This window comes from Ixodes scapularis, unplaced genomic scaffold (assembly GCF_016920785.2).
Source record: "Ixodes scapularis isolate PalLabHiFi unplaced genomic scaffold, ASM1692078v2 PGA_scaffold9__187_contigs__length_104089568, whole genome shotgun sequence".
Taxonomy (NCBI): Eukaryota; Metazoa; Arthropoda; class Arachnida; order Ixodida; family Ixodidae; genus Ixodes; species Ixodes scapularis.
The window spans coordinates 79,029,284-79,042,579 of NW_024609884.1; the positions used below are offsets into that span (position 1 = coordinate 79,029,284).

Sequence of the window (13,296 nt, forward strand, 5' to 3'; positions counted from 1 at the left end):
AACAACCTATTGTTCAAGTTATTGTTTTTTTTATATTCTCCCACCCCTTATGTAATACCCCTCCCGAAGGGGTCTTTAAGGAAATAAAGTGAAGTGAAGTGAAGGACAATCAAGCCCTGTACGGCAGCCACCCAGACGTGACCCCTTGGCGCAGCGGTCATGTGTCAACGGCGTGGTCAAGACGATGCTACGACAGGGCGTGATTGAACCCGCATGCTCCCCATGGCACACCTGCCAAGTCTCCCGTATTACTCGGGAGACTCCCGAATTTCGACCAATTTGTACGGTTGTACGATTGCTAAAAAAATCTCCCGGAAAACACAAATTTCCCCCTTCCCCACACCTAAACAAGGAGTCTTTGCCGTTACAGCAAACAGCTGCAGTGATAGCGAGGCCCTGCCGTATCTCGAGATACAGCAGGGCCTCGCTAACATGAGCATTGCAATATAAACGTAATGAAGCTGTCTTCATGTAAATTTCTTATCAATATTTCTTTTTAAAAACGGGGATAATTTCTAAGTAAAGGGCCCCACCCCCCCCCCCCCCCTCCCAACCGCTTAGAAATTCTTATGGATTTGGTTTCTCCAAACTTGGCAGGTATGCCGTGGTCTTCCCCATGTCACACTAGTAAAGAAAAAGGACGGGTCAACACGCTTCTGCATAGACTATTGACGACTCAATGATGTTACTAACAAAGACTCGTTTTCCTTGCCTCGGACCGACGACATTTTGGACGCTGTCTCGGGCTGCATGTGGTTCTCTATGCTTGAATTGAAGAGTAGCTATTGGCAGGTCCCAGTTCACCCGGAGGGTCGCGAGAAAACCATCTTCACCGTATCATTTTAGAGTGATGCCATTTGAACTCTACAATGCTCTGGCTACATTTCAGGGACTAATAGACCCTTTCCGAAATTCAGTCTGGCCACTTTGATCACTATCATCATCTCTGGAACGGCGTCTGTGCCATACCAATGGCGGCCTTCTAGTGACTGGTAAAGGAAGAGGTTGAAGATGCTCCTAAGCGGATGTTGCGAGGCCTGTACATTCAGGGGGTCAGTACGACGCGACGTAGGAATGGAACACAAGAACTGCGTAAACGTTTATTTCTAATAACTCAGATTTAGTCAATCTGTACGTGGGCGGCACACGATCGGCTAGCACTTTGGTGTATAGAATTTTGTAGAGGCATCTGAGTGGGTTGGAGCTTTGTTCTGAATGCAGGTTTTTGGTCACCATCGAACTGAAAGTGATAGAGAAAGAACTCAAACTGAACAATTCCTCGCGTGCCATTGACTTGCGAAAGTGACGGTGCCGATACAAGTTCATTTCCGCCATTGATATGGCAAAACCTAAACTGCTTTATGAACCACCAGATGGCGCTGAATTTCGGAAAGGGTCTATAGAATCCATCTTGCACGGTATCATGGGCACAGTTTGTCTTGTATATCTCGACGACATTGTTGTCTTTGGCAAGTTTTTCGCCAACCATCTGAAAAACCTCCAGCTGGTGTTTTCACGGTTGAAAAAGGCGAATCTGAAGCTAACACCGAAGAAATGTTTGTTGTTCACGAGGCAGGTGGAATACCTGGCACATATTATTTCGACAGACAAAGTTTCCACAGATCCTCGGAAACTCTCTGCTCTTACCAAGTGGCCGACCCTGAAAACCGCCACTGACATTCAAAGCTTCATTGGGTTGACATCCTACTACCGAAGATTTGTCCCCAGTTTCGCCCACATTGCCAAACCGTTGTATTTCCTAACAAAGAAAAAAGCCGAGTTTGTCTGGAAATCGGAATGCCAACATGCGTTTGACGCACTCAAAAGAGCGCCAACTCTTGCCTACCCAAAAGACACTGCACCATTTACACTTGACGCTGATGCCGGTGCCTCAGCGGTCAGTGCTGTCTTGTCACAAGGACAGGACGGATGCGAGCAAGTCATTGCATATTACAGCAAAGTCCTCACGAAGCCCGAACGCAATTACTGCACGACCCAATGCAAGCTTTTGGCCATCATATAGGCCATAACCCATTTCCATCAGTATCTTTTGGGCCAGAAATTCCTTATCTGAACCAATCGCGCATCAATAACATGGATGCTCAGTTTCAAGACCCCTGATGGACAGGACGCCTGATGGAAGCACCTTCATCAATACAACTTAGACATCCAGCATTGTGCTGGCTCACATCACACCAGCACCGACTGCCTTTCGCGTCATCCGTGTGACGAGAAGTCATGCAAACATTGCCCAAGTATCATAAAACACAGCTTTAACTCGTTTAACGCTTTGGGAAATCGTCTTTGCAGCAACGAAGCATGGTCGTCAGAAAGCCATTGGGCTGCTCAACTTGACGATCCAGACATCAGCCCACTAGTTGATGGAAGATGGAGAACAGCAGACCCCAGTCTCAAAAGGTGTCAAGCGTGCCTCCCACCCTTAAGAGCTACCTGGTGCAATGGGACTTTGTTCCTGCAGGGAAACATTCTTTACAGATGCTGGGAGTTCGCTGCCAGTGGATGTGTCGTCTGGCAACTGGTCCTATCATGTAGACTGTGTTCTCGGGTGTTCCAGCAACTACACTCTAACCCAGAAGAAGAACACTTCGGCGTAAATCATACTATAAAGAATGTATGTCAACGCTTCTAGCTGGCTGCAGTGCCACAACGATGTAAAGCAGTGGTGCCTTTCGAATCCGTTGGCATTGACGTGCTGGGGCGGTTTCCTCAATGTAAATTGGGAAACGGGTTTCTGCTCGTTATTGTCGACCATTTTATCAAGTGGCCAGAGGCCATTCCTATTCAAACCAGACTGCCCCCGAGATTGCCGACACATTGGTGAAAAATTGGACAACCATGCAGGTATGGAGCGCCCCTGAGCATCCACTCGGACCAAGGCAGAAGCTTCGAATCCCAAGTATTCCTTGAATTGGTGTAAGATCTTAACATTTCAAAGACGAGGATGACGCCTCTCCACCTCCAGTCAAGTGACTCTGTGGAAAGGATGAATTGTACCATCTTGCAACATCTCTCAATGTTTGGAAGTGATCACCAAGATGACTGGGATACCATCATGCCCTTGGTTCTGTATGCGTAGCATACAGCTGCTCACGAGGTGACTGGCTACACACCTGCTACAATGCTTTTCCGTCATGACTTTCGAATGCCCTGTGAAATCGCCATTTCTTGAACACCAGGATCGGTCACAGAACCAGTGTCCTGCATGAGCCGCTTGAGAGATATCCTCGGATAGATGCATGCATTTGCTCGCCAATTTTTGGCAAGCGGCCACTTTCGCATGAAGACTTGATACAACGCACACGTGAGAGCAAGACCATTCTCCCCAGGTGACAGGGTGTGGCTCTATAACCCAATTCGAAAGGAAGGACTGTCACCGAAGTTGCAGCGCCACTGGCAAGGACCTTTTACAGTCGTTAAACGCCTCAGCGATGTGGTATACCGCATATGATGCACCGATTGATCGGGGTCCCATGTGGTACACCGTGACCGACTATGCCTCGCGGAAGAAGAGAATGAGGGGCACACGGGGTTAGAGCACGCGGCAGGATCAAAAAGCGAGCACCTGGTCTGACATTAAACAGTTTTGTAAGCGTAAAACACTTCAATGTTCTGTTATCTCAAAGGTTCTATTAAACAAGACGTTTCCACTTAATCCTGTCCACTGTGAACATGCGCCATGCACTTGTACTGGCAGTAAAACTAGCAGTGTTGCTGCATTCAATTGTGAGATGCTCCTGCGGATCAATATAAAGGGAGCCTTTGAGCGAAAGCCGAGAAAGCTTTTTTTTTACAATCATCTGTGGCTGCGAAGCTGGGTTTAGGGTCCAACACTCAAAGGCGGCAGGTTCAACTTGCAAGTGCCCTGGGAAAAGTGCAGGATTGTACACAACTCGCACAACGTATAGGTAGACATTAGTGCAGGTACTGTAGTAGCATTACTCCCGATTAAATTGATCTTATGAAAGCTCTGGCATAGATCCCAAGGGGTCTATAGTCGGTGACAGGTCAAGAACAAAGTGGAAGCTCCTCCCACCTCTTTCCACTTTAGTAGAGCGAATACTAGCTCTACTAAAGTGGAAAGGGATGGGAGGAGCTTCCACTTCCTTCTTGACCTGTCACCGACTGTTAACAATCTTGAACAGTAGCCATAATCAACTTGCCTGCTTGATGATAACTTCCTCTGAAGAGCATTTTGTTCTTAGCCCGAGACTCGGGCAGGAAAAGAGGAAAGTTTCAAAGTAGAAGAAAAACGAACAGTCGAGGACACGTCTCTATTACACATTTCTTGGCTGAATCGGTAGAAAGACAGTGGATAGAGACGTGTCCTCGACTGTTCATTTTTCTTCTACTTTGAAACTTTCCTCTTTTCCTGCCTCAGTCTCGGGCTAAGAACAAAATGGTTACATTCACCAGCTCGCCTGCGCAATCACTACATTAACAATATCTGAAGAGCATGTTTTGCTTATCGGTAGGGTTTTGATTATTTATTTAGTAGATTTGCAAGAGTAGGTAGCCTCTTGCAAATCTTTGATAAAAAGCAACACTTTTAAAAGGATTCTGAAAAGGAAAAAAAATTTTTTTAATAGTCTGGTTGGTAAGCATGTCAAAAAATTAATTTTACGCGAAAAATTTTTTTTTTTTACAGCAATATTTACGGCGAGAGATTTATTTGAAATTCTGCACGCGAAGTCCATGACGTCGCGGAATGGTCATTCGCTTTTTGGACATCAACAAGATGGTCATTCGCTCTTTCCACCTTAACGTGAAGGCGAAGCCGATTCACCTCTTCCACGTGACTGAAATGCCGAGAGAAAACAAGTGGAAAGGAGGTGACTACCAACTAAATAGTGTCTCGCGCCGTCAATACTGCTCTAAAAGAATATAATAAATTTCGCATAAAATTAATTTTTTGACACTTGTGTCCTAACCAGAGTGTTTAAAAAATACTTTTTTTCTTTTCAGGGGCTTTTTAAGCTTTCTTTCAGAACTGGTCATGTCATGTGCAAAACCATCTTGATGAGGGTCTTTGTAAGACAAGCACAGGTAGAAACCATCCAACCTAGTGCAGTCTGCCTCCAGACTTCAGCTTGGGGTGTTATGCTTTCTGCACAAATCTTGAGCTTCATGCAAGCGTTTGCTTATGGGAAGCAGCAGGTTTCTTTTTGCTAGCCTGCTTGGCTGCTCTGTCGCCGCTCGCATTGCATTCTGGGAACCTCTGGGCCAGGAGCGGAGCACGTATGGATTTTGCAGCCCACCGATTCCCACAATGCATAACGTGGCATTACGCCACGATGAGATGCTTCAAGTTTTGGAATAAGTCTATTGTCTGTGCGGAGAGCAAGTCGTCTGCTTCTTGCTCAGAAACAACGGTGGCGTCGGAATGATGCCGAGCTATGATTGGCTTTGATTAAAAGGATAGTGGGTACCTCAAGGCACCTCAAGATGCCTTGATTGAAAGGATAGTGGGACCTCAAGGTGCACCTCAAGATACCTTGAGGTCTACCCGCTATTTATTTATTTTTATTTTTTTATTTATTTTACAATACTGCAGGCCAGTTCTCTGGCCCAAGCAGGAGGGGCAAAAATGCAACATATGGGTGCACATGAAAAAATGACAAAAAACAATAATACAAAAGAAGACAAGATTACTGCTGCGGAATGCATTATCGAATTAGGTACCGTTCTAATTCCTGAATGAAATTGGCTGACTGAATAATGGTTTCTGGTAGCAAGTTCCAGTCCGAAATAGTGCGCGGAAAAAAACTGTGCTTAAAGGCATTTGTTTTTGCGAAGATGGGCTGTAGTGCGTGATCCCTAGTGTGTCGTGTTTTTCTTGAAGTTAGTTGATTGAGGTATGGGAGTGTATTTAGGCTTACTCTGGATGTCAGGATGTTGTAAAGAAATAAAATACGAGTCATTTTCCGACGTGTATCGAGAGGTGGTATTTGGTTATCCCTCATAAGTTCCGTGGGCGAGTCCAATCTATTGTATTTACTGAATATAAACCTGCCTTTCTTTGTACAAGTTCAAGCTGGTGGATATCTTTTTTATTGTGAGGATCCCAAATGACTGATGCATATTCGAGTTTTGACCTGATGAACGTATTGTATGCGAGGAGCTTAACAGTACTGGGAACGTGTTTGAGCTTTCACCTTAGAAAACACAGTTTAGCGAAAGCTTTAGAGCAAATATTTGAGATGTGTGTAGACCAAATTAAGCGATTAGTAATGGTAACACCTAGATATTTATAGCTAGTGACCTCAGGAATGGCAATGTTGTGAAGCTGATACTCAAATGAGCTTATATGTTTTTTTCGTGTAATTTTTAGAAGCACAGTTTTTTCAATATTCAAATCCATATCCCAAGCTTCACACCAGTGCTCTATCTCGATAATAGATTCTTGAAGTGCAAGATGGTCGTCAGCAGTGTTGATGTCTTTAAAAACAATACAGTCATCCGCAAACAATCTCATGGAAACAGACGAAGAAACCACTTCGGTTAGATCATTTATATAAATAAGAAATAGTAACGGTCCCAACACACTTCCTTGGGGCACGCCGGAAGTGACAGATAGAACGTTTGAAACATGCCCGTTAACATCAACGAATTGGGATCGATTTCTTAAGTAGGCACTTATCCAGAGAATAATGTAAGAGGGAAGTCCTATGCGTTCGAGTTTATAAAGCAGTTTTGCATGCGGCACCTTATCGAACGCCTTACAGAAGTCTAAAAAAAGAACATCGCATTGCCCTGAATCATCGAGTATCGCGAGAAATTCATGAGACGTAACGAGTTGCGTGACGGTGGACATTCCCTTCCTGAATCCATGCTGCTTAGGCGATAAGATACCCTTTTCAGATAAGAAGCTTTTAATATAACCGGCCACGACGTGTTCCAATAACTTGCAGCAACTACAAGTAATTGAAATCTGCCTATAATTAGACACCAATAACTTATCCCCTTTCTTGTGAATCGGTACAACCCGAGCTCTATTCCAGTCATCTGGCACTACTCCGGTAAGTAAGGAAACTTGAAAAATCTTGGCCAAATATTTTTTTCAATCGGCCAATAAGGGCTCGGCGTTCTGACATCATCACAACCTTTGTGCGAGAAGCTGACGAACTTGTGCTCCGCGAGACCTTTTTCGTTTACTCTCGTCCCCAACTACCTGGTAGGCATATTCGCTATGGGCGACGAAAAAATAGTAAAACATTTCATCCTGCAAATAGTGAAAAAATAGAGGGGAGGCAAAACGAGAATGTGCAACGGTTACACTTATATCCTAAATGTATTCTATTGACGTGGCGATGGCAAAACAATTTTTGCACCCATACTGGGAGCAACGACATTCAAGATGACAACGCCCTCATGGAAAAGGTCTATAGAATAATGTGCGACTCCAATGTCGGCACGGCGCACACTTCAACTCGGGTCAATCTGGTTCCTGCAAACATGCAGTTGGTAAACATAGGCTTATTTCTACACAATGCATTGGTGTATACGGGAAAAGAATAAATGTCAAAGTACGAGAAGTCAAATTTGCGAGTTTTACGTGCCAAACCAACAACTGGCATCTGGCACGCCCCAGCGGAGGACCGAGGATTAATTTCCACCACCTGTGGATCTTTTGACGTGCAACCGAAAGCTCGGTTAGACGGCGCCTTCTCCACAATAGAGGCGCGTTCACACTCTTGCAACCGAGTACGACCGAGAAAGACTTCTTGGGACCGGATGCGCTGAGCGGAGCTGGTCCTAAGAGATCGCAAGAGGCTTAAAAACCGGTCTGGTCTCTCTCGGTCGTACTCGGTCGTACTCGGTTGCAAGAGTGTGAACGGGCCTTAAGCCTCCATCAGATTGCAGTCACCTCGGCCGGGATTCGAAGCCGCCACCTGGGGATCCTTAGGCCAGCGCTTTGCCTCGGAGCCACCGTGGAGGCTATGTCAAATTACAGAAGTATTGGGGATGTGCACGACCAAAAACATAGTTGACATAGTTGTGGTCAGCCTTCCATGACTGCCCAAGATTCATCACTGTGACATCTTAACCGTCTTAACCCTTTAACTGCCGCGCCCGAGTATACTCGTTTCGGGTTTTCAATTTACTCCCTGCCTCTCCCGGCTAAACTAGGGATGACAATATTGGATGATGGATGGATGGATGAATACGGCTGAGCCCTTTGGATCGGGCGGTAGCTTACGCCACCTAGCCATTTTGTTTTACCATTTAAGCTTATAATATTTAAATGTGAAATCTATATTCACTCCGCAGTGCAAAGAAAGTGAGGCTATGAAACCCCCTTTCCATCAGTGGATAAGAAAATACCTAGTTTTCTCTCGATTTCTGCCACCATTCACTTAATCTTTGCTTGGTAATCTCTACAGTCTTGAAATCCACTCTCCCTTCGCTGTCTCTAAAACCCAATGACTTTATTAAATCTATGTTGTCTTCGGTAGGCATAGGGTGAAGCCCTTTACAGTAGAGTATCAAGTGCTCAGCCGTCTCGTCCTCCTCTCCACAAGCAGTGCACACTGTATCAATTTCCTGGTACTTCACTCTGTATGTTCTGGTTCGCAGAACACCCGTTCTTGCCTCAAACAGCAATGAGCTTCCCCTAGAATTGTCATAAATGCTTTCTTTGGCAATAACTCTTTTGTTTGATCTATAGCTTTCCAGAGCCGTCTTTGTCTGCATTCCCTCTAGCCACCAATCTCTTTCTGTGGCCTTAACTTTCTTCTTAACTGAGACTTGCTCTTCCTTTTTTCTTAATTTCCTAGTGCGCTGTCTCCACTTTGTGTCTACACTCCTCATGTATAAATAGCTGAAAACCTTTCGTGCCCATTGCTCCCCGTCCATTTGCCTCAACCTATCCTCAAATTCTACCTTGCTCACCGCTTCCCTGCTCTCAAATGATGCCCATCCCATGTCTCCTTGTACTCCCTGGTTTGGCGTTTTGCAATGTGCCCCCAAAGCCAGTCTACCTACTCCGCGCTGTTTTATTTCTAGTCTCGCATGCACTTCGGATTTCATGCATAGCACTGCATTTCCAAAAGTCAAGCCAGGCACCATGACCCCTTTCCAAATCTCTCTAACCACCTCATACCTGTTGTAATTCCAAAGTGCTCTATTCTTCATTACAGCTGCATTTCTGTTGCCCTTACCTATTATATACTTTTCATGGTCTCTGAGATATTCTGCACCATCACATATCCATACTCCTAGATACTTGTATTTACTAGCTCTCTCAACTGTAATATTCTGTATCTTCAGCCTCTCAACTTCATCCTCGTTAAAAATCATGACTGCCGATTTTTCGCTACTGAATTCTAAACCTAATTCCTCTCCTTCCCTACCACAGATGCTCATTAATTCCTGCAACTCTGTCCTGTTGTTAGCCATTAGTACAATATCATCCGCATACATCAATCCCGGTAAGGATTGCTGAATTTTTTGGCCTAGCTTACTGTAAGAAAGGTTGAACCCAAGCCCACTCTTCTCTAGTCTATCCTCCAATCCTCTCAGATACAACATAAACAGCAAAGGCGATAACGGGCACCCCTGCCTAAGGCCTCGTCTTATCTCTATTTTCCCTGTCGCCTTTCCTTCCCATGTTATAATCACCTTGTTATCTTTGTAAATGTTCCTTAATAGTGCTGTTAGTCCTTCATCTAGGTTTAAGTTCTCCATTATGTCCCACAGGTTTCTTTGGTTCACATTGTCATAGGCACCCTTGATATCCAGAAATGCCAGCCAGAGCTGTCTGTTTTCTTTTTGCGCTATTTCTATACACTGTGTTAGAGAAAATAAATTGTCCTCCAACCTTCTTTGTTTTCGAAACCCGTTCTGTAATTCGCCCAGTATGCCCTCGCAATCTACCCATTCCTCCAGTCTGTTCTTTATAATCTGCATTACCAACCTGTAAATAACCGGTGTCACGGTTATAGGACGATAATTCCTAATATCAGACTTATCTCCCTTTCCCTTATATATCATACTCATCCTACTAAGCCTCCATTCATCTGGAATATTTCCTTTTGTTATCATGGTACTCACTACCTCCCTTAGTTTTGCCTTAGATTTAGGACCCAAATTCTTCACCAGCTTGATAGGGATACCATCTGTGCCTGTCGACGTGCCACTAGGGACTCTTCGTTCCGCCTTTTCCCATTCTCTTTGTCCAAAATCCGCGATGTCACAAACTGGACTCCTACTTCCTTCGGTTCTCCTATCTTCCACATGTAACCGTTCCCGAAATTTCTCCTCCATCACTGCTCCTATATATTGTATCGCATCATCTCCCTCTAATTGATATCCCTGATGCGAGAGTATGAACCTCTGTCTAGCTTGCGTTTTCTAATATTCTTCTGAACAAGAAGCGCCATCTATGGACAACCAATTGAATCAATGTTTTGAGCGGTCGTTTCGCCTCTTGACGGCAAGTGGAGATTTTTTGTAAAGGCAACTTCCGTATGCGTTTCCGCGTCGACAATCTTTTCCAATGGCGAACGCACATGCTTTGACTTCACGCTCCTTGACGGATGCTAAAAATACAGGAACTTCTAATGAATTCAGAATCTGATGACAGTGAAACCGAGTGTTATTTGGAGAGTGACGAAAGCGACGACGACTCGACGCCACCAGAGAGGCTACTCAAAAAGAAAAAAAAAACTCGACACTGGCTACAAGTGGACCTACAGGTGACTTCACTCCTATTCTTCACAGTCTTGGCTCGTCGTCTTCCGGAGTTTAAAAGATATGTATTCTTTAGATGAACATACACATTGAAGCATGTAAACATATTATTACGCCCAAAATAAATTTGTTCGTGCAGTTAAAAAAAAACGGCACAGGGGGATTGCTGGGCCGAAAAAAACCCAGCACTCAAAGGGCTAAGAAGGATTTATTCTGCTTTGATCCACGAGAGTAAGGGTAATGTTGGAATTTTCCCACTATGCTCTCTACACACACCACCAAACTCGTTCGCAACTGATGATAAGTAGCCAGGATCATTACCGTTGAGACAGAACCTGGCCATCACGTCGCAGTCAGGAACCATAAGAGGGTGTCACTGAGATTTCACCCAGACGCCAATACATCGGGAACCACAGCATGTGCAAGGTACACTATCTCACAACCTGCAGTGGGCCGGAAACACATTGAAAGGTCCCGAATTCCCATCACAGATGGCTTTAATCCATACCTGAAACCCGTTTTCTGTCGTAAGGTTGGAGTACTTCATAGATTCAACCCGGAAGGTTTGCACTCGACTGTCGCTTTGCAGCCAAACTTCATACATGCAGCTACTAAAACCAACAAACTCCACATTCCATGGCTTTGCCCAAGAAACATGTAGGAGTCTACGCTTTTGAGGCAGTTCTTTTATGGCACATTTGATATCTAAAACTGGGCCCGGAGACATAGCCCTTGTTGGACCCTCATTGTCTAGTGCCTTTGTGGCTTTAACCTGCACGAGCACTGGAATGATGGACGAGTCCACGATAGTGTCCTGGTAGATTCGAAAGAGCCACTCTGGGTTTTCACAGCACAGGTGCAGCGGCACTTGACTGCTGTGCAGTATCTTGTCCCGTTGTTCGACGGGGAGGTGCAATATCCCTCCGAGGTGTGGTTCGTACTCCGGATGGGGAACGGAGTTGCTCAGGTTCGTGTTCCTCCAGGACTTGTAGACAAGATTCATCCCTGGCAAGGTGGCCAGAGTCTTGTAAGGCGTGTACTGGTTGGGATTTATGCCGTAAGGGAACATTTCCAAGACTACCCCACCTGGCTTCATGAACATGGACAAAATGAGGGCCGAACCATGCATGGCAACGAGCAACTTGGCCCCCACCAGCAATTGTAGGACTTTGGACAGAGCCTGTCTCTCAAGGTCTACGACGACCGGCACCAGAGCTGCGTGCGTTTTTACCATGTCCAGCAGCTCCTCCTCGTTCAAAATCAGTCTGTTCCTGCTCCTCGATACAATTACGGCATAACCGGCCTCCACCGACAGAGATGGTTGTATGTTGAGCATTTTCAGGAATTCTTTCGTAAACAGCTTAATTTCCTTGCCGGCCGATTGGAGATTTCTTTCAAGAGGTCCCTGTGGCATTCTAAAGCCATACTGGTACCATGTGCTCTGTTTCTGCAAACCCACAATCGCTTTGTTGAAGCAGTACAGCTGTGTTGTTTTGGAAGGTGGTACCAACAGCAGGTCTTTCGTAAGAACTTGATAGAGGTACCAATACGGTCCTTTCGGCCTATTATCTGTAAAAAACAATGTCAAGTTGTCGAGGCAGTTGGACACCTCTTCGCCGGTGCTGCAGCCACGATGTTCTCGAGCCGTTGCAAATATTGGAATGAGGTCGTCGTGGAACACGTGCATCAAGTTATCTGGGTTAAAGCGACTCATGACAATCGTGTCGGTGTGTATGTCTTTAACATCAAACTGTGCCCGCGCTGCCAAAGGAGCGTCGACGAACGTAAAATAAAAAGCACCGTGGTCGTTGACGGATGACAAATCCGCAAGCGCGGGATTGTGTCCGCTGTCCAGATTCCCAAGCATCGTTGTACGCTCGCCATGAAAGAATACAAAATCCCCTGTGTCACTTCGAAAGCACAGGTTTCTAAAAGTACACGTCCTTTCGGTGTGATGCGAACCGCGGCACCAGGCGGAACTCGACCTGTCCTCGAGAGACGAAGTTGGATCGTAAAGCCAGGCCTTGTGGTTCCAGTAGTACACGATTAACTGGCATACTGATAAGTACACAAATAACCCAAGAGCGTGCCTGTAATCTGGCCACATCACGTTCATATTTGCGATGTTAAGTCATGTTCGCGGCTTCATCGTAGCACGGGCGCACGGGTGAGCTCACATGTCAACATCCCTACGGGCGTTCGCAAAAGCCCGAACCTGGACACCTGGACACGGCGATACGGCACACAGATCAACTTCAGATGTAGTCAACATTTTTCAAGTGACTTTCGGGCTCATCAGGGCCCGGAAGAAGGCAAAATTAAATAAACAGAAGAAGCAAAAATCACGCCAACAACTTAACGACTTAACCACTTTACAGCCCTAAATAATACAGCCAAATGAGAAGGATGGATTGGATTGGATTGGAATTCTTGAATTGATCCGGCTAAATTTGACTGAAGTTCTCAGAAATGTTAGTTGGGCAGGCATCTATTTTTAGAAATTGAGAAGTAGTCGTATAAAACAATTGCTGACAAAGTAATTTTGTTTTTATATCTCTAAATTCGCTTACAGCCAGCTAGCCTTCG

General features: G+C 45.3%; 1 protein-coding gene across 1 annotated transcript; it reads right to left on the reverse strand.

The window, feature by feature from the left end:
- Window positions 1-10,899: 10,899 nt before the first annotated feature.
- LOC8025821 (protein O-linked-mannose beta-1,4-N-acetylglucosaminyltransferase 2) lies at window positions 10,900-13,122 on the reverse strand. The gene has a single exon (XM_002399253.4). The coding sequence runs from the start codon at window positions 12,824-12,826 to the stop codon at window positions 11,147-11,149; it is 1,680 nt and encodes a 559-aa protein (XP_002399294.3). The 5' UTR covers window positions 12,827-13,122; the 3' UTR covers window positions 10,900-11,146.
- Window positions 13,123-13,296: the final 174 nt, after the last annotated feature.